Source organism: Littorina saxatilis, linkage group LG12 (genome assembly GCF_037325665.1).
Source record: "Littorina saxatilis isolate snail1 linkage group LG12, US_GU_Lsax_2.0, whole genome shotgun sequence".
Classification (NCBI taxonomy): domain Eukaryota; kingdom Metazoa; phylum Mollusca; class Gastropoda; order Littorinimorpha; family Littorinidae; genus Littorina; species Littorina saxatilis.
The window spans coordinates 7,413,185-7,434,268 of record NC_090256.1 but is presented as its reverse complement, the minus strand read 5'-3'; the positions used below and the strand labels follow the sequence as shown (position 1 = coordinate 7,434,268).

The window sequence follows — 21,084 nt, the reverse complement described above, 5'->3', positions numbered from 1 at the left end:
AGGCAGGGCTAGGTATAGATAATTAAGTAATCCCCCCCACAATGTTCGGTTGAAGAGACGTTAAAAAAACCCTCTATTCAGAAATTCTGATATTAGAAGAAAACAAGTCGCGTAAGGCGAAATTACTACATTTAGTCAAGCTGTGGAACTCACAGAATGAAACTGAACGCACTGCATTTTTTTCACAATGACCGTAGACCGCCGCTCGTGCAAAAGGCAGTGAAATTAACGAGCCTGTTTAGTGCGGTAGTGGTTGCGCTGTGCTGCATAGCACGCCGCTTTTCTGTACGCTTCGTTTTAACTTTCTGAGCGTGTTTTTAATCCAAACATATCATATCTAATGTTTTTTGGAATCAGGAACCGACAAGGAATAAGATGAAATTGTTTTTAAATCGATTTCGGAAATTTTATTTTTAATCATAATTTTTATATTTTTAATTTTCAGAGCTTGTTTTTGATCAGAATATAACATATTTATATGTTTTTGGAATCAGAAAATGATGAAAAATAAGATAAACGTAATTTTGGATCATATTTTATAAAAACTGAAATAATTTTAATTACAATTTTCAGATTTTTAATGACCAAAGTCATTAAGTAATGTTTAAGCCTCCAAGCTGAAATGCAATACCGAAGTCCGGCCTTCGTCTAAGATTGCTTGGCCAAAATTTCAATCAATTTGATTGAAAAGTGAGGGTGTGACAGTGCCGCCTCAACTTTTACAAAAAGCCGGATATGACGTCATCAAAGACATTTATCGAAAAAATGAGAAAAAAAGTCTGAGGATACCATACCCAGAAACTCTTATGTAAAATTTCATAAAGATCGGTCCAGTAGTTTACTCTGTATACACACACACACACGCACACACAGACAGACAGACAGACACACACACACACACACACACAGACAGACAGACACACACACACACACACACACACACACACACACACACACACAGACACATACACCACGACCCTCGTCTCGATTCGCCCTCTATGTTAAAACATTTAGGAAAAAGGCAATACAGCTGTAGTTTGTTTTAGGAAATGTTATTGCTATATGCACACTTACTTCTTTCTAACAACTATTTACTCTGTAGGCCTTCAATGTTGAGTGTTCACTTCTTCTTTAGAGACTGTTTAATGAAACTTAGTATAATTTCAAATGGTTACATGCCTGAGGTATGACTGAAAGCCCGAGGGCCTCCGTGCACCTAGAAGTGACAAGTACCGTAATAACTTTGATAATCGCTTTTTATATGGTGTGGATCTTGTTGTTTGTCTACTTTGACTGTGACAAGGTAAGGGAGGTAACTCAAAATTGTCAACACTGGAACTCTTCTAGCAGTGAAGAGCAAGTACAGTCGAGTATCCAGCCTAAACAACATGGCGGCCGCGTGGGTCGAAAAGCTGAAGTCGGCGCAGAAAACATGTTTAATTCAAGATGGTACTTTCGCCACTTAAATTTAGCTCATCATATCGTTCTTAAGTCACAACAGTCTTACAAAATAAATGTAGTTTATAGATTTTTAACGACACATTTTGTTGAATTTCTCGACAGTGTAAGCCGGCGTTTTAAGGATTGCCTTTCTGGAATTTTCCAAATCTGTTACACTTGCAGCTATAGGGAGGACGTCAGCCGGCTTTGTTTATCTCACACAAACTTAATACTGACTATTCCCCCCCCCCTCCGCCAAAGTATAAGAATAAATCGAATTTGGGGTAAACTCGATCGAATTACATCACATATCTGCTTCAGTTGCAAGATCTTGACATGCTTTTCTCCCTCAAGATAATTGTACGCTTAAAATTGGTGAAGAAACATTCAATCGGAAGTTAATTTTGGCTGACGCCTGGCTGACATCCTCCCGATAACTGCATGTGTCTGTTATGGCCTGAGAGTCTGGCTAAATGTGTTCAGTTGCGCATGTTTACCCAGATGAATGTAGTTGTATTGTTAATTGATGATATTATAACATAGCCTACAACATTTGGCACAAGTTATTCTGTTTATTTGCTTGAATTAAATGGTAAATCGTTGAAGATACGATTCACCCTTAGTTTTGCCTTAGCTCAGGTACATGAATAATGTTTCAGGGAGGCGGAAGATACACTTCTCATTTCCAGATGGCATGGAACTGTCAGAAGAATTTGATCTGAAAACTGGTGAACTTGCAGGTTATATATATATTCTAATTTCTACTTGTCATTTGTTAACTTAAATGGTGTCTAATATTTAAATGATACAACATTGAACGGTGTTGGCTATGTCCAAAGTATTTAGTATGAAACTTTCATTGAAAGATTGAGGAAGTCAAAAGAAATGTCATGTTTTTGGTGCTTTTTGGGAGTGTTTGATATTACCTTGAAAAGCTCATTGTATGTTCCATGGAAAAGTGATTGTACCTCATGCATGGCATATTTGCTGATTCCATGGTCACCTTCGTTAAATTGTAGTGATAATATTATATATAGTAATTCTGTAGTAGCATCATCAAAGAAGGAAAGAACATGACTATGTGGTTGGCTGTTGAGCATATGACACCAATTGGTTATAGGGTGCAATGATGATCAGTCAATGTTATTATCGGTGCTGTACCACAGAGCTCTACACTAGCAGTGGCAGCAAAACTGCAGGATACTTTCCTGGCATCAAAATTACAATCCATTCAAATTTAGCTAAAAAATGTCATATGATTTTGCACTGGAGATGAAATGATCAACAAAATTGTTGGAAAAAAAAAGAGAATAAATAAACCAGTCTTGTTGACATCACTGTTATCAACAAATTACCTGATAGGAGATGGGAACGTAAGATAGTAAGTGCTTATATTAATGATATTCCCCCCCCCCCCCCCCCCACTCACACACACACTACCCACCACCACCACCGTCGAAGATGCAAAAAACCCATTGAAATGGTTACCATTATGACTTTGCAAGCAGTGTAGAATTTGTTGTTTGCCTGAATGAAACCGGGAAATGCAACTACATGTGCATTAAAACATGAAATTAAGCATATAAACTGAAAAATGCGATCATTAAATCGCGCTATCGTTGGTGCTATCGTTGGCGACAGACGGATTCTCTTCATTTCAGAAGGATTGATCAAACTTTCCCAAAAGACATGTTATCGGTCCGCCATTTATCATCGGCAAGTGATTGTTGTTCCGATGGACGAAATCCATCACTTAAAACAGATTTAAAGAAGAAGAAAAGAATTTATTAAGCATATTAACCGAAACGAACCAAAAAATGCGATCGTTCAATCGCGCTATCGTTGGCGACAGACGGAGGTTAAAACGATTTTCCAAGTAAACAAGTCTTACCTCCCTTCGAAAGTACCTCGTGTTCGAAACTACTAACATGGCGCGTGTGTAGGAATATATGCAAATTAGTCAATGGTGGCAAAACGAAGCGGAACTCAGAGGTAAAAAAAATTGCGCTATTGTATTTTTTTGCGACCGACGCAACCACCTTCAACGATGGGATATCAAAATATTCATTTAAACCAACCTGAAACGGAAATATCTGCGATTTCTTTGATTTGTAAGCTTTTATGACTCAACTGCACATGGTTTTGCAGGAAAATAGATCAAGGCCAGAAGTAGTTCAGAACTTTGTTTTGGTGTCGTGACCTATTTTTCAGCGACAGACAAGTCTAAAAAAAATTGAATTTTTCTTCAGTCTGTCAAAGTCAGAATTTTCGTCTTCCCATCGAATTGTTCGTGGATTAACTTGCGATTACACCTTTTTGAGTCACTTGAGAAAAAGTGACTCTATGTAATCGGTCAGTGTTAGTCTGTCCGGCCGGCCGTCCGTAGACACCACCTTAACGTTGGACTTTTCTCGGAAACTATCAAAGCGATCGGGCTCATATTTTGTTTAGTCGTGACCTCCAATGACCTCTACACTTTAACGATGGTTTCGTTGACCTTTGACCTTTTTCAAGGTCACAGGTCAGCGTCAAAGGAAAAATTAGACATTTTATATCTTTGACAAAGTTCATCGGATGTGATTGAAACTTTGTAGGATTATTCTTTACATCAAAGTATTTACATCTGTAGCCTTTTACGAACGTTATCAGAAAAACAAGGGAGATAACTAGCCTTTTCTGTTCGGCAACACACAACTTAACGTTGGGCTTTTCTCGGAAACTATAAAAGTGACCGGGCTCAAATTTTATGTGAACGTGACTCATTGTGTTGTGAATAGCAATTTCTTCCTGTCCATCTGATGCCTCATATAATATTCAGAACTGCGAAAGTGACTCGATCGAAAAATCCGGGAAATCGTGTCTGTCGCAAATTGAACGATAGCACACTTTACGACACTCTTGTAAAGTCAATTTTTATTTAAATTAACTCATATTGTGTTTTCTATCTCTTTATTAACATACAAACCACCACAAATAAACAAAAATACATTAAATTACATAACTATACCCAACTCACATATAGCAATTAACTCTAGTTCAGTGCTGGTTACGATGTACGCGTCCCCTTGGCAACAAGGGAGACCACTCTAAAAAAAGAGAGTGACCAATCCCATAAGGCCAGACCAACTACCGGTCTGACTTCCGTATGCGTGCGCATACGCCGCCATTTGTATCATTCCACTCTCAGCGATCCAAGGGTCTGGTCGCATTTACGTACGCTCCTGCTGTTGTCAGCTTTTCACCTTGGTCTTAGGACTTCGGATTCGCCCCTTGGAAGGGCGCATCCCTTACAGCCACTCGTGTTAAATCGCAGCTCCCTGCCTGGGATTTGTTGTTGGTTTTACGTTTCTTAGCCTCGGAGGAGTTTGAACCCATCCGTTCGGCTTCTTTGATTAATTTGACTCGCAAGGCCGTGTTTTTAACTTTGCTTGCTACTTCCAGGAGAGGTAGTGAAATTCATGCTTTGTCAGGTCTAGGAAAAGACATTTCTTTCGAAAAGGATGGATCGATGTCTCTCAAATTTATTCCTGGCTTCCTCGCTAAGAATCAGAAGCCCGGTCAGGTTTCGCCCGTTTTGCATATCTTACCGTTAAGCACGGTTTTTAAGCTTCTGGAGACCCAGATTTAGCTAATTGCCCCATTCGTTCAGAAACCCAAAGGCTACTCTTTATTTCTCTAAACACAGCTAGGAATAAGGATATTGCAAAGGTCACGTTGACCAAGTGGGTATCCACACTGATCAAACAGGCTTACGCCTGGTGGGAGGCTCAATCAGGGGAGTCTAGGGCAGTCTTGCCTCTCACCGCTGCCAGAACTCACGAGGCAAGAGCCTGGGCTGCCTCTCTGGCTGTCCTCAAGTCCGGTCGTCTGGCTGAAGTGCTAGAGTCAGCATACTGGCGATCGGAGGATGTTTTCATAAACTTTTACCTCAGGGACATCGCTTCACTGAGGCAGGATGGCAGCTCTGCGTAATACCAGCGATGGTAGTCGCAGGGCAAGTCCTTCATGGTTGAATTTTGGTAAGTACCCACCACCTATAGTAGCAATCTGCTATATGTGAGTTGGGTATAGTTATGTAATTTAATCCAAAATTTTATAAATAAATTTTAATTTAATTAATATACTTACCCAACTCACATTGTTTAATCCCTCCCGCCTCCCCGCTGTGGTGGTTTTTGGGACTAATAAAGGAGTGAGTTGGGCTTCGATGGGAATGATACAAATGGCGGCGTATGCGCACGCATACGGAAGTCGGACCGGTAGTTGGTCTGGCCTTATGGGATTGGTCACTCTCTTTTTTAGAGTGGTCTCCCTTGTTGCCAAGGGGACGCGTACAGCGTAACCAGCACTGAACTAGAGTTAATTGCTATATGTGAGTTGGGTAAGTATATTAATTAAATTAAAATTTATTTATAAAATTTTGGATTAATGAACATAGGTTTTTAAACATTAGCCAGCAAAGTTAACGTTTTTGCTATCTCAGACATGCAATACTGTGAAACAGCTACCGTATGTGCATCTCCGTGAATCCTGCACCCATTTTGCATTATGTAAGGTTGTACAGCTGCATGATTAAGTCAGCATGTTAGTAGCAAAAAACTAGTCTATGCACTGATACAGTACTTTCTGTTTCAGTGAGAAAATGGCGGAAAAGAGGAACATTGGGGGGCCAAGGGAAGTGGGAGATGGAAATTGGAGATGAGTCTCCGCTGCGGAATGTTGAAGTGGAAGGCATGATGGAAAGTTCTACTAATGTGAGAATACAACACCGCTCAGTAGCATTGTCTCGTTTATCTTGTGTCCTGTTCAGTTTACATATGATGCCTGAGCAAAAGGTGTTGCTATTGTCCTATCGTGTTTGTTACATTTGAACAACTGTGTACCCTAGCTAGTTCATGAAACTTCCTTAAAAAACTTCAGTTTCAGGTGAAGTGGGTATTGTGTACATTTTCCTAAAAATACACACCATATAATGGGATTTCAAAACTTGGTGTTTATTGAGAAGTTTTAAGGTGATACCCTTTGATGGTTAAGCATTGAGCTTGTCAGTTGTTGTGGCTCATGCCTGAACCCCCGCGGGTTAGGGGGAAGAATTTACCCGATGCTCCCCAGCATGTCGTAAGAGGCGACTAACGGATTCTGTTTCTCCTTTTGCCCTTGTTAAGTGTTTCTTGTATAGAATATAGTCAATGTTTGTAAAGATTTTAGTCAAGCAGTATGTAACAAATGTTAAGTCCATTGTACTGGAAACTTGCATTCTCCCAGTAAGGTCATATATTGTACTACGTACGTTGCAAGCCCCTGGAGCAATTTTTTGATTAGTGCTTTTGTGAACAAGAAACAATTAACAAGTGGCTCTATCCCACCCCCCCCCCCCCCCCCCCCCCCCCCTTTCCCCGTCGCGATGTAACCTTGAACGGTTGAAAACGACGTTAAACACCAAATAAAGTAATGGCTCATGCCTGCAGTATATGTCCAGAGTGTCTTTCTTCAGCAGGATCTGTGAGAGCATTATTTCAAAACAAACACTCTTAGCCTTTTATTTTGGGATGCATGCATGGAATGATTCTCAGACTCATTATTCCTTGTAGTATCAATGTCATCTTGATCGCTAACAGTACAGCATCCAACCACTTCTCTCCCCTTTCATTCATTTCCGTTCCTAGAGTTCCTTCCCCTTTTTGCGTGTTTCCCCTCCATTTTCTTTCAAACCCTGTTCGTTCCGTGTTGCGTCTGCTTTTTGTTGTCTTTTGTGTTCTTTTCCTGATGAAGCTTCCAGAAGCGAAAATTCGTAATCGTCTTGTGTCGTCTTTGTATCGGTGAGTACAGTAATCCTTTGTTTTTTAACTTCGCTAAGAGTACTTCGGATTGGCTGCTTGTCACAAAACTCTCAACATCACATGACATTTTCAGGTATGATACAGACCTCCACAAATCTGCGAAAATTAGGTCTTCAAAAGGAGGGAGTCTCAAAATGGGGGCAGATTTACTGAGGTTATGAACACAAAATCTGAGAAAACAGGGTTTTGAAAAGGAGGAAGTCTTAAATTGGGGAGTCTTAAGGTGTTACGAGTGTGTTCGGGTTGCGGTTCTTGCTCATGTTTATACTCACTGAGTTACTCCCCTTGGATCTGGATCTGGATCTGGATCTGGATAAACCGCCTGGGTTGGTGGTTTGCGGGTGCGAATGCGTATACGCACGGTTCAGTGTGCTTTCGCGAAAGGGTGTGTCATATGCACGGCTAGAACTAAGATACTTCTTGATTTCAGTAAATAGTTTCATTACATGTCAACTAGTTCGTTTTTAAATGATTTTTTAGAGATCGCCAAGTGGTATTGTGTGAATAACATCATTCGATCGATTGTACGCACGGCGCCGTGCTTCTAGTAGCTCAGTCCATTCCTTCTTTCCGGTGTGGAAACAGACGTGTTTCTGGCGAAAGAATCGGCGTTTTCAACTCGCCATATCTTCATATTCATTCGGACTAGAACAACGAAATATAAATTTCTTGTAAAAAAAATCCCGAGCCTTGCGACTCTGGTAGTCATTTTCTTACGCGAAGCGGCCTTTGGTAGGTACGACAGTTTTAGTCCCAAGTATATCTAAAACGCACGTGGACGAGTTTTCAATGGCGTATTTGAAGTCTGTGAATGTTGTGATTACAAATCATTTCGGGGCACCCCTCAGTCTATACGCACAGACAAACAAATTGCATGGAACGAAAGTTGAGAGGCTGGACTGTAAGTTGTTGTTTTGACTTCTACAAATCTCGCAGGTCTTTTATGCAAAACAGACTCAAAATTGCATTGTTCACGCAAGTGTAGATGACGAGACTATCGAAGGAATGGAATACACTTGCCTACAGATATAATAGACAGACACTGTCTATTTATATCTATGACTTACCCTAGCCCATATGTTAGAATAAAGAACATACTTTGCTCTTTTGAATGATGTATGATTTGGCACTGTACACAGGATTTTAGACCTGCCCCCGAAGTGATTTTTCCATAAACCCGTCAAAAAGCTCACTCTGTTTTGGCCGTAAAAAGCGCCCAAATGAAGTCAATTTCTAACCTGTGTCGTGTGTTCGAAGGAGTACATCTCAGCGATGCCATTGCCTTGCAACCTCAAAGAAATATATTTTAATAACCCGCTAAATGAACGTTTTTTTAGTGTGAAATAGTCTAAAAGCCGGAGATTTGCTTCGTTTCTTTGCTGCGACACAAAACCAAAACCAACTATAGATCTGCGGTGACATTATGAGTTCGTTTTCGACATTGCAGTGAAGTTGCGTGGATCTTCGACGATTCCCGTTCGGTTTAATGTGGATAGAGCTTTGATTGAATGTAACTGCTTTGAAAAGTTACAACATGAGTCCTTGGGATCGATGTTTTTCGGTAAACTTCTTCGTATCCTTGACTTTACTTTTGACTTGAACAGATCCAGATCGGCTGGGGCTGTTGATCGCACACAGATCTATATGAAGTTGACTCGACACGGCGAACCGCCGAATCCGTGCCCTCTCGTCGGTCCTACCCCCAAATCCCTTACCAGCCTCAGACCCCACCTCACCATTCTAACCTCACTGGCGTACTATGTGTGATTATCCCTTCCTCATGAAAGAGAAAGTGGAGAAGGGAAAAATGAAGATTTTTTCTTACTACACAAGTCAGGGATATTCAGGGATTGTTGACATGTACATTGTCAAGAGGTCAAAACAAATTTTAAAAGCTGTTGGACACTGCACTAGTGTTGCTCTAATCAAGGCGAGTCTGGAACAATAGGTTCACCCCACCAAAAAGTCAACATGGAATTAGTTATGATTTTTTTTGCCTTTTTGCTTGGGTACGGCCAAGTCAAAAAGGTGAATAGTCATAACAAGTTCAGTTTGGGGTCTTTTTCAAATCTGTTTGCTGCATCTTTTCTGTGACCATTCTGGCTATGCACTGACAGTCAAAAAAGTGAAGAAGGGGGAAAATGAAGATTTTGGGTGTTGTTTTTTTTGGGACAAATTTTGAAGAAGGGAAAAAGGAAGATTTTGGGTGTTGTTTTTTTCTAAGTCCAAAAAAGATTAGAAATATTCATAACAAATTCAGTTTCGGGTCTTTTTCAAATCTGTTTGATGCATCTTTTCTGTGACCATTGTGGCTATGCACTGACACACACATAAGTGGAGAAAAGGGAGAAATGAAGATTTTTTCTCACTGCACAACAGTCAGGGATTAGGGTTACATGTTTACATGTACATTGTCAAGAGGTCAAAACAAATTTTAAAAGCTGTTGAACACTGCACTAGTGTTGCTCTAATCAAGGCGAGTCTGGAACAATAGGTCCACCCCACCAAAAAGTGAACATGGAATTAGTTATGATTTTTTTTAGTCTTTTGGCTTGGGTACGGCCAAGTGAACAAGGTAGGAAAGGTTAGAAATAGTCATAACAAGTTCACTTTTGGGTCTTTTTCAAATCTGTTTGCTGCATCTTTTCTGTGACCATTGTGGCTATGCACTGAGACTCAAAAAGGTGGAGAAAGGGGAAAAATGAAGATTTTTTTCTTACTATACAACAGTCAGGGATAGTCAGGGATTGTTGACATGTACATTGTCAAGAGGTCAAAACAAATTTTTAAAGCTGTTGGACACTGCACTAGTGTTGCTCTAATCAAGGCGAGTCTGGAACAATAGGTCCACCCCACCAAAAAGTCAACATGGAATTAGTTATGATTTTGTTTGCCTTTTTGCTTGGGTACGGCCAAGTCAAAAAGGTGAGAGGGGTTACAAATAGTCATAACAAGTTCAGTTTGGGGTCTTTTTCAAATCTGGTTGATGCATCTTGTCTGTGACCATTGTGGCTATGCACTCAAAGTCAAAAAAGTGCAGAAAGGTGACAAATGAAGATTTTTCCTTCTTTCAAGACAATGTGTGATTTGGCACATTTTGCCTCAGTCTTTATCAAGAGCCTGTCTAGCCCACTTTGAAGCTGTTGGAGACTGCAGTAGTGTTCCTTACATCAAGGCGAGTGCACAATGGTGCATTTCGACCCCCCCCCCCCTAATGTTCACTTTAATATCAATCAATCAATAGATATTCAGTCACAGTTTAACTAACTCATTCACCCTCATCACTCACTCATCCATCCATCACAACAACACTGTTTGATGCACAAACTGACTGCCTTCCGCCCTGGGAAGCCGCTTCGCTTCGCAATAACAACAACAACACTGAAAACTCGCCGGGAAATACCCCCACCACACGTGTCACACGTGTGCTTGTTTCTTCCGACTAATATCAATTTTGGAGAAAAAAAGGACAAAACTGGATGAAAAATTCTACGGCCCCAGCAATCTCATTACTCTGAAAGGGGAACCGGAAGTGGCTGGTCCTCAGGTTTCGAAGTTGACCGATATTCCCACTAAAGTGACCTAGATCCAAAGCCAGCCATCCATTAGAATGCCGCGAATTGTTGTTACAGCCCCTGACTTTTTTATGTACGGAATCCGGTAGTCTTTTTGTTGTTGTTAAATAATTATATTGCCAAACGTTATGACATTTTGGGATAATTGAAAAAGTTTCAATACACATTGGCTGAGCACCTGTGTGCTCAAAGGAAATGTCGCTTGTTTTTATTAAAACTAATTTTCAATGGTCATTCGTGCAAACCGTCACACAAACATGCGTGCCTCTGTGCCTCTGTGAGTATGCGTGTGGCTGCTTTCATAGTTAGGGTGCAAGCGTTTTAATCATTTACCCCACACCAAAAGCCCCCCCCCCCCACACACACACACCCCGATACCTGTCAAATTCCCTCAGAATGCATGAACAATTCCGTTACCTCAGATCATCACCAGGAAAAATTCCTCCGCATCCAAAATATCAGGACTTTAGATATCAGATACCGACTTTATGTAATGCGCTTCAAAATCATATTCGCAAAGAGAGAGAGAGAGAGAGAGAGAGAGAGCTGGACACGAAGAAGGGAAGCTTTGTAACAATCGCCCCAGGCCATATATACTATTTGTTTCCTGAGCCTGGACCATTGAGACGGTTACCTCATAGATCTGTTCATTCTTCAGTTTGTCGGTGTCAAAAGTCCACACAACCGTTCTTTGTCCCGTTCCCGTACCAACCAAGGGCTGCTGCCACAACAATGGAACGCTGCGCAAACGGCCGTTCATGAGAGTGACTGCTGTAACAGCAAAACTTGTGTGAAACATAAGTAATCAATTTATCCACTTGACTATATTCACAACAGGGACCTATCACTCTGCTTTGCATGTTTTTATGCCTACGGATTTTCAAATACTCTGCAACACATGTAACCCAAATTCAACATGTGCCCGTACAATACCGCTGCTTTTATGAAAACATTGCTTCGGCCATGTTGATTTTAGCGACAAGGTGGCCGCGTTTGAGTTTGAGCGAATTAATGTCCTCCTTGGTGGCGTGAAGGAGGGCTAGTTTGCTGTCAAAGCCCTCTTTAGAAAGTTCCTCCGCCACCGTGCTGGGGAGCTGCGCAGACCATTTGTCGAACCGAAAAGGATCTCCGCTGGATTCCATTCTAAGAGCTTGTGAAGAGCGCTGCTGCGACGCGGGCGCAGGTAAAAAGCCAAGTGAGCGGCCCACTGCTGGTCAGTCAAACATGCCTGACATCAGCTCACAATTTAAGACACAAATGCACCATAAAAGCATGCAGACCGAGGGGTTGTGACTGGTGGTACCCACCAGCCACAGGCACAGTAAAAAGAGAGTTTAAATTATATTTATACTAAATAACACTTTAATCAACCAATTTTCTTGTTGGAATTGTAAATCGCTTTGAGCTGTAAATCATGACTTGCGTTATAGAAAAGTGTTTTCTTTTCTATTTTTCATTGTTAGGTGGATTTCAGCGTTTTAGTACAAGCAGTGGCGAGCCGGCAAAGACTCACTCAATTTGTGTGTGCGCTTGAAAGCGCGCGCGTGTTTGTGTGTGTCAATGTGTGTGTGTGTGTGTGTGAGAGAGTAAGTGTGTGTGTGTGTGTGTGTGTGTGTGTGTGTGTGATCAAAAGTTGACGAGGGAGGGGGGGTGGTTGGTGGGTTGAGATTGCGCCGGGGCACTAAGGACACTACCGTAAAAGTCGACCTATAAGCCGCGACTTTTTTTTCCTAAATGGACCCCTGCGGCTTATAAGGCGGTGCGGCTTATGAATGACTTTTTCTGAATCAGTGGCGTGTATCCGACTTCGCTCAGTGACCTAGTTTCCGGAAGTTGGATCGCCGCTGTGTAATGGCCTTGAATCAGCTGTGTTTACCTCAATTCACTCACTCACCTTCTTTTCGGAAGTTTGAAGCATGACAATAACTCACACAGTAATGGGTTGGCATACACCGGTTTTGATCGATCACTTCGCATTGCTACTACAGAGAACAGCAACACGCACATCTCCTAAAACAAAGCAACGTACAACTGACCACGATGCCGAAAACACGGAGGCAGGCCTATGATGCAGCCTACAAACTTGCTGCCATAGACTTGGCTGTTGAAAAAGGCAATCGCGCTGCTGCTCAACAAATCGGCGTCAATGAAAGCATGATTAGGCGTTGGCGAAAGCAACGAGGCGAACTTGTGAAATGCAAGAAATCCACAAAAGCATTCCGTGGTTGCAAGGCACGCTGGCCACAATTAGAAAACGAAATGGAGGACTGGGTCAACACACAACGTGCGGATGGTCGCGGTGTTTCAACTGTTCAGCTTCGTCTGAAAGCACGCACCATTGCAACACGTCTGAAGATAGACGACTTCAAAGGCGGTCAATCTTGGTGTTGCCGATTTTTGAGGCGCAAAGGTCTGTCACTGCGTGCACGTACAACTTTGTGCCAACAGCTGCCGCCAGACTTCCAGGAGAAAATGATGTCATTTCGAAACTACGCACAAGAGCAGGTAGCTGAGAATCTGATTGGCCCACAGAACATAATAAATATGGATGAGGTTCCGTTGACCTTTGACCTTCCATTGACACGCACAGTAAACAAAAAGGGCGAGTCTTCTGTGGCACTGAAAACAACGGGACATGAAAAAACACACTTCACCTGTGTTTTGTCGTGCACGGCTTCGGGTGAAAAGCTTCCGCCGATGGTGATTTTCAAGCGAATCACAATGCCGAAAGAAAAGTTTCCGAGGGGGATCGTCGTGCAGGTTAACAAGAAGGGGTGGATGGATGAGAAGATGATGGACACCTGGCTGACAGAATGCTATGGGAAAAGGCCAGGGGGTTTCTTCCGTCGCACTAAAGCTCTGTTAGTCATGGACAGCATGCGTGCACACATCACTGAGAAGGTCAAAAAGTCAGTCACTGCCACCAACTCCATCATCGCTATCATCCCGGGTGGCACAACAAAGTACCTGCAACCCCTCGATATCAGTGTGAACCGGCCCTTCAAAGTGGTGATGAGGGATGAGTGGGAGAGGTGGATGGTGGATGGCGAGAAATCATTCACAAAGACTGGCCGCATGCGTAGAGCAACCTTTGCAGATGTGTGCCAGTGGGTCCTGAAAGCTTGGGATGCCGTCAAAAAGTCAACGATCATCAACGGCTTCAGAAAGGCTGAGATCATCACTGGAGCAGACGACGCGACAGACAACACGACAGCCACTGACAGTGAGGCCGAGAGTGACACTTCCGGTGACTCTGTGCCAGAAGCCATTCTGAACTTGTTCATCTCCGACACTGAGGAGTCCGACTTCAGCGGATTTTCAGCATCAGATGTTGAGTGATTTACAGAACTAACTACAGGTGCTGTGTGCAGGACGAGAGGACAGTTTGATAGTCCAGAGTTCTGTGAATCACTCAACATCTGATGCTGAAAGTAAAGTGCAAAACTGACAAGTTAGCCGGTTCGTTTTTGTGTGTGTGTGTGTTTTTTTCGTTGACTTTCGATGTTTCTTGACTTGAACTTTGCTTCTAGGCGCGGCTTGTATGCCGGAGCGGCTTGTGTATGGATTTTTCTGAATTTTTTTTAAAAATCGGGGGTTGCGGCTTATACCCAGGTGCGTCTTATAGGTCGACTTTTACGGTAAGTGTTTGTAGTGCGATTCAGGCAAAACTACGGGACAGATGTTTATGTAACCTTGCAAACAAGTGTTCTGACCCCCACCCCTTCACCCGCATTCAAACACTTGGGTCAGTGCTCTTCCAACTGACCTCCTAGGCTCACAAATGATTTGTATCTTCACCTTTTTTCAGCCAAGATATGGGGTGGGGCGGGAAACATTTTTGAGTAAGAAAAAAGGAATTGTGAACAGTGAACTTATCTGTATTCAAATGTGGTTTAATTTGTGATGACATTTTGTGTTATAACGTTTTTACCACTAAATTAAAACAGTCTGGTTTTCTTCGCGTTTTCGATGTACACTCTTGATATATAAATACTGACACTCATCTTACAGACTGTTTGATCCACCCTGGTGTGTGTGTGTGTATGTGTGTGTGTGTGTGTGCGTGTGTGTGTGTGTGTGTGTTTGTGATTAGTGGGGTGGGCGGGTGGTGGAGGGGGGTGGTATTGGATCGGGGGGGGGGGGGGGGGGGGGGGGTTGGCAGGGGGTATCGGTGCACTAAAGGCACCAAGTGTTTGGGTGTTTGTGTTTGTATTGCGATTCAGAGAAAACTACTATACAGATTTTTATGAAACTCTGCACACTTCTCCCTACCACCTGACCTACTGGGCTCCCAAATGAACGTTTTCATCAATTTTTGTCAGTCAAGATATGGGGGTGGGGGTGGTGCGGGGATAATTGTGGAGTAAGCAATAAGGAAACACGTTATGGTTTTCTTAGGTATTGCAACGGTATATAGTGAAGTTAGCTGTGTTCAAATTTGTTTATGATCTGTCGAGCCAATTTTGTGTTACAGCGTTTTTGAGTGATAATTGTTGTGTACGCTCTCGCCAATCCTGGATAATTTTCGGCATGCACATTGATAAGTACCGTATTATAATAAAGTGATACTCTCCATTATTTTAACTACACAAAGTAATGTTTTATTGATCTTTTCTAAAGATAAAAATGTCAGTTACGATGACGTTACGAATTACAGTGTTTTCTGTAAGGTCATATGTGTCCACCCGGTACCCCCCAAAACTGACAAAACTCTTATAAAAAAAAAAATGAATAAGAAAACAACGTTTTTTGTCTGTCTGCAGTTGTGGACATATAGCTTAGAGAAACATGTGCTCAAAATGTGTAATGGATTTCACGTGCGATTTTTTTTTCTTGGGTTGAGGAGAGGGGGTGGGGTGGGTGTATGCCCCTTGATCAGTCTCGGGCGCTCTGCGACCTCGATTTACACTATTGAATTCTAAAAACACCCCCCTTACAAACTAACTGATCTACCCTGGTGTATATATATATATATAATATATAGAGAATGGTTTGCTTCTTAGTTGGATTACCATGGGTTGACAACTCTCGCCATCAGTACCACCTGACCACTGATGAGACACAATAGTGTCGAAACACGTGTCTGGTCTAGGTACAAATACAATGGTCCTCCTCAGGACTAGATTACCTTGCGATACGTCCCCCACAAAGGGACTTTGCTCTGTAAATCTCGGTCCCCCTTGAGGAGGGTCTGATGCTCCCAATAGGCTGTCTGTGAAGGGATACTTATTTCTTTCTCTATCTCTGCTAAGAGATTTTAACAAATCTCGGAAGAAAGTCTCTGCTGACTTTCAATTGTTTCTTTCACAATTTCTGATGTTTTATATATATGTGTGTGTGTGTGGTGTGCGATTCATAGAAATTTACTGGACAGATCTTCATGAAACTTTGCACACAAATGTTCCGACCCCCAACCCTTCACCCTGATTCAAACTCATGTATCACAAGTCCAGCGCTCTACCAACTGACCTACAGCGCTCCCAAATTATTTCTTTTTATCATTTTTGTCAGTCAAGATAATGGGGGTGGGGTTGGTACGGGAATAATTGTGAAGCAGACAATAAGGCAACAACTTATTTTGTTTACAGGTATTGTATATGTATACAGTGAACTTAGCTGTGTTCAAGTTTAGTTATGTTTCTGTCGAGCGAATTTTTTTTAAATACGTTTTTACTACTAAAGGAGTTATAATTTAATGTGTACACCCTCGAGAAACCTCGATCATTTTCTGAAAATGCACGTTGATAAGTACCGTTTTATGATAAAGTTATACTCTCCATTCATTTATATACACAAACTAATGTTTCATTTATCATTTGTAGAGCTAAATATGTCAGTTGGGATCATGTTAAGAATCGCAGTGTTTTTCGCAAAATCGTACTTGACAACCCCCAGTAAAAAAATTCTAAAAAAAAAGTTAATACGTCAACCTCTTTTTTTCTTTGCACAGATGTGTCCATATTGCTTAGAGGAACCTGTGCACAAAATGTGTAATGTTTCTTTCACGCGATTTGAACACACAAGTAACCCCTTAAGAATCGCAGTGTTTTTCGCAAAATCGTACTTGACAACCCCCGGTAAAAAAATTCTACAAAACAATTAATACGTCGACCACCTTTTTTCTTTGCACAGATGTGTCCATATTGCTTAGAGGAACCTGTGCACAAAATGTGTAATGTTTCTTTCACGCGAATTTTTTTTAAAATACGTTTTTACTACTAAAGGAGTGATAATTTTATGTGTACGCCCTCGATAAACCTCGATCATTTTCTGAAAATGCACGTTGATAAGTACCGTTTTATGATAAAGTTATATTCTCCATTCATTTATATACACAAACTAATGTCTCATTTATTATTTGTAGAGCTAAATATGTCAGTTGGGATCATGTTAAAAATCGCAGTGTTTTTCGCAAAATCGTACTTGACAACCCCCAGTAAAAAAATTCTAAAAAAAAAGTTAATACGTCAACCTCTTTTTTTCTTTGCACAGATGTGTCCATATTGCTTAGAGGAACCTGTGCACAAAATGTGTAATGTTTCTTTCACGCGATTTGAACACACAAGTAACCCCTTAAGAATCGCAGTGTTTTTCGCAAAATCGTACTTGACAACCCCCGGTAAAAAAATTCTAAAAAAAATATGAATACGTCGACCCCCTTTTTTCTTTGCACAGATGTGTCCATATTGCTTAGAGGAACCTGTGCACAAAATGTGTAATGTTTCTTTCACGCGAATTTTTTTTAAATACGTTTTTACTACTAAAGGAGTGATAATTTTATGTGTACGCCCTCGATAAACCTCGATCATTTTCTGAAAATGCACGTTGATAAGTACCGTTTTATGATAAAGTTATACTCTCCATTCATTTATATACACAAACTAATGTCTCATTTATTATTTGTAGAGCTAAATATGTCAGTTGGGATCATGTTAAAAATCGCAGTGTTTTTCGCAAAATCGTACTTGACAACCCCCAGTAAAAAAATTCTAAAAAAAAAGTTAATACGTCGACCCCCTTTTTTCTTTGCACAGATGTGTCCATATTGCTTAAAGGAACCTGTGCACAAAATGTGTAATGTTTCTTTCACGCGATTTGAACACACAAGTAACCCCTTAAAAGGGAGGTTCCACTGTATGTATATAATTATATCTGTTCACTCTAATTCAGTCTGTTTTGTATCATTCTTTTTCAGCCTGTGTTGGTGAGAAAAGATACAAAGACACAGTTCCAGTGGAGGATAAGAAACCTGCCGTACCCTGTCAACAATTACAGTGTGACAGTGGATGATGAGAAAAGACAGCTTGTCATTCGAACAGAGAACAAAAAGTGAGCTGGGATGTTATTTTGGCTGGGGAAGGAGGGGGAGGGGTTGTGCAGGGTTAAATCGTCGACTTTGATCAGAAAAACAGTGTATGGTTGCTTGTGCATTTTGATGAGTGTGTCATGCATGCGAGCATATATAATTTACGTGTGATTTATGCAACTATCAGTATCATTTTTATAGGAGCTCAATGTTGTTATTGTCCACTGTTGTGGGTTTTTTTTCTCTTCTGATGACGAACAGCAAAATACTACTGTACCGGTGGCAATTTATTGTTTTATTTGTTTGTTCTGCTGTATCACTATGTGCATTTCAGTATTGAAGAAGGAGGATAATATTAAAGCTTTTGATTTCTGTTTTGGAAAGGTATTACAAGCGATTCGACGTTCCTGATTTAGACCGAATGCAGTTGGAGTTGAGGCAAGATCAGATCTCCATCGCTCATGCTAACAACACACTCATCGTGTCGGTCAGTAGCTGTTATTTTCGCTGAGGGGGTCTATTTCGACCAATGTTGGGTGTATTCCCTGTAGGTTGAGATCCGGTAGGACAAAACCCTGCAGGCAGGAAATACACCTAGCGCAATCCCTGCATGTGTTCGTCGATCTCGCTAAAAGTCACGTGATGTTAAGCGACATTGCTAAAATTTGACTTTAAAAAAACAACAACACATTTTTAAGAGCAGATTCGATTCAATCCTTTGTTTTGTCTAACTAACGTTGAAGTATACAATTATTTTGAAGTAAATGACAGCGTTAATCACAATAACGACATACTGCAAAGCGGAATGTAATCTTTTCACTTCCGTTAGACGCAATGGAGTTGCTTCAAGCCGCGTACTTATCAGAAAGCGAAAGCGAACATGAAAGCGATTCGACGGACGCATGCAGAGAGGAAAACCGAAGACCCGTAGGAGGTAATCATCTTGAGGATTTCCTTTTGCGGTTCCACCGGGAAACAAAAAGGGAAAGTCTACATTTTGGGAGGGGAGGTAACGCTGAACTGATTCAAATCAGTTTACGGCAGTCACGCCTTGCGCGCGAGATTACGCGATATCGCATTTCCTACCGGAATTGCGCTTCGAGTATTTCCTGCCTGCAAAGTTTTGTCCTACTGGATCTCAACCTGCAGGGAATACACCCAACATTGGTCGAATTGAACCCCTCAGCGTTATTTTCCCTTGACAAGATAGTTTAACTTGCAGCATGCTGTTAGGTGACAAGATATTTAACTTGCAGCATGCTGTTATGTCAGTGTTGATGAATACATGTTTGTATGTCGATCAGTATATATGTGAGCTCGTTTGTGCGGTACATTTGTGTGTGTTTGTATGTCGATCAGTATATATGTGAGCTCGTTTGTGCGGTACATTTGTGTGTGTTTGTATGTCGATCAGTATATATGTGAGCTCGTTTGTGCGGTGCATTTGTGTGTGTTTGTATGTCGATCAGTATATATGTGAGCTTGTTTGTGCGGTACATTTGTGTGTGTTTGTATGTCGATCAGTATATATGTGAGCTCGTTTGTGCGGTACATTTGTGTGTGTTTGTATGTCGATCAGTATATATGTGAGCTCGTTTGTGCGGTACATTTGTGTGTGTTTGTATGTCGATCAGTATATATGTGAGCTCGTTTGTGCGGTACATTTGTGTGTGTTTGTATGTCGATCAGTATATATGTGAGCTCGTTTGTGCGGTACATTTGTGTGTGTTTGTATGTCGATCAGTATATATGTGAGCTCGTTTGTGCGGTACACTTGTGTGTGTTTGTATGTCGATCAGTATATATGTGAGCTCGTTTGTGCGGTACATGTGTGTGTGTTTGTATGTCGATCAGTATATATGTGAGCTCGTTTGTGCGGTACATTTGTGTGTGTGTTTGCTTTTGATTTTGTCATGGTGGTGATGGGTGTGGAATTAGCGGCAGGGGTGGTTTTTTATAGGTTTTAAATTGTTTTATTTTTCACAGTAATTGACTGTTGCGTCCTCTTTATCCGTATATGAAGTGTTGCTAAACATGTATTATGTATGTTTATTAAATAACTCATCATTTTTGCGTGCAGTATCAGAAGCCTCGTGAGGTGCTAGACATGGAAAAGCAGCTTCAGGATGAGTTCAAAAAGATGAAAGCAACCCAAGATGGCGATATAGATTGCAAACCCAGCTGATGAATTTTAATTTGTTATTGTGTGTTGGTTTTGTCTCTTAATTTGTCATGCTGAAATTTTCCCTACTTTCATGGAATGAACTTTTGATCTGCTGTTTTCATGTTACATTTTGATTGGTTGACAGTAGTTGCTTGCATTTAGTAAAGATGACTGAGTGATCTTGACGAGTTTTCATTCTGTTCATGGCTTTGGATTCGTTACTGGTTTCATTAGTGAACGTGCTGTTGCTAGTTTTTGTTTGTGTGTAATATTATTACATACATCTTACAGGAATATGAATATATCCCACAAAACTACTAAGGGATCCAGAACATTTAGGGAAGGATCGATATCAGACTAGGTGCCTTGTGAATGCAATGTGTACTGGGTGTGATGAACTCTATAGCAAGATCACCTTTTCATTGCTGACAATTCGAGGTTTGTTGTTTTGGAAATCCACACTTCTTGAAGGGAAGAGATTTGTAATTCCTTTTTCTCTTTTTAATTAAATTTTTTTTTTTTGCTGAACAAATGTGCTAGAAAACACGACAAGAAAACCATGCAATGGAAAAAGAAAATGCAGTAGATATGATTCAAATGTAAAGTAGATTATTATCAAGCAGTAGTTAATTCTGCAAAGGAGATTACCAAGGCACTGGAAAAGTTTGATTATTTACTGTTAAGACTATTAATTTGTTTCAATGTTTTTTTTTAACCAATTTGTTTGTGGTTACACACACACACACACACACACACACA

At 41.0% G+C, this 21,084-nt stretch overlaps 1 protein-coding gene across 1 annotated transcript; it reads left to right on the top strand.

Annotated features, from left to right (window-relative positions):
- Positions 1–1,343: 1,343 nt before the first annotated feature.
- On the top strand, positions 1,344–20,505 carry LOC138981167 (protein DPCD-like). The gene is made up of 6 exons (XM_070354001.1): positions 1,344–1,449; positions 2,100–2,180; positions 6,076–6,194; positions 18,051–18,184; positions 18,546–18,648; positions 20,242–20,505. The coding sequence occupies exons 1-6, from the start codon at positions 1,389–1,391 to the stop codon at positions 20,344–20,346; spliced, it is 603 nt and encodes a 200-aa protein (XP_070210102.1). The 5' UTR covers positions 1,344–1,388; the 3' UTR covers positions 20,347–20,505.
- Positions 20,506–21,084: the final 579 nt, after the last annotated feature.

Bases quoted from the DNA above. Each gene is read 5' to 3' on its own strand.
- LOC138981167 (XM_070354001.1), top strand. From the start codon at position 1,389: ATGGCGGCCGCGTGGGTCGAAAAGCTGAAGTCGGCGCAGAAAACATGT. The intron at 6,195-18,050 runs GTGAGAATACAA...ATTCTTTTTCAG, and splicing joins TGATGGAAAGTTCTACTAAT to CCTGTGTTGGTGAGAAAAGA. The intron at 18,649-20,241 runs GTCAGTAGCTGT...TTTTGCGTGCAG, and splicing joins ACAACACACTCATCGTGTCG to TATCAGAAGCCTCGTGAGGT.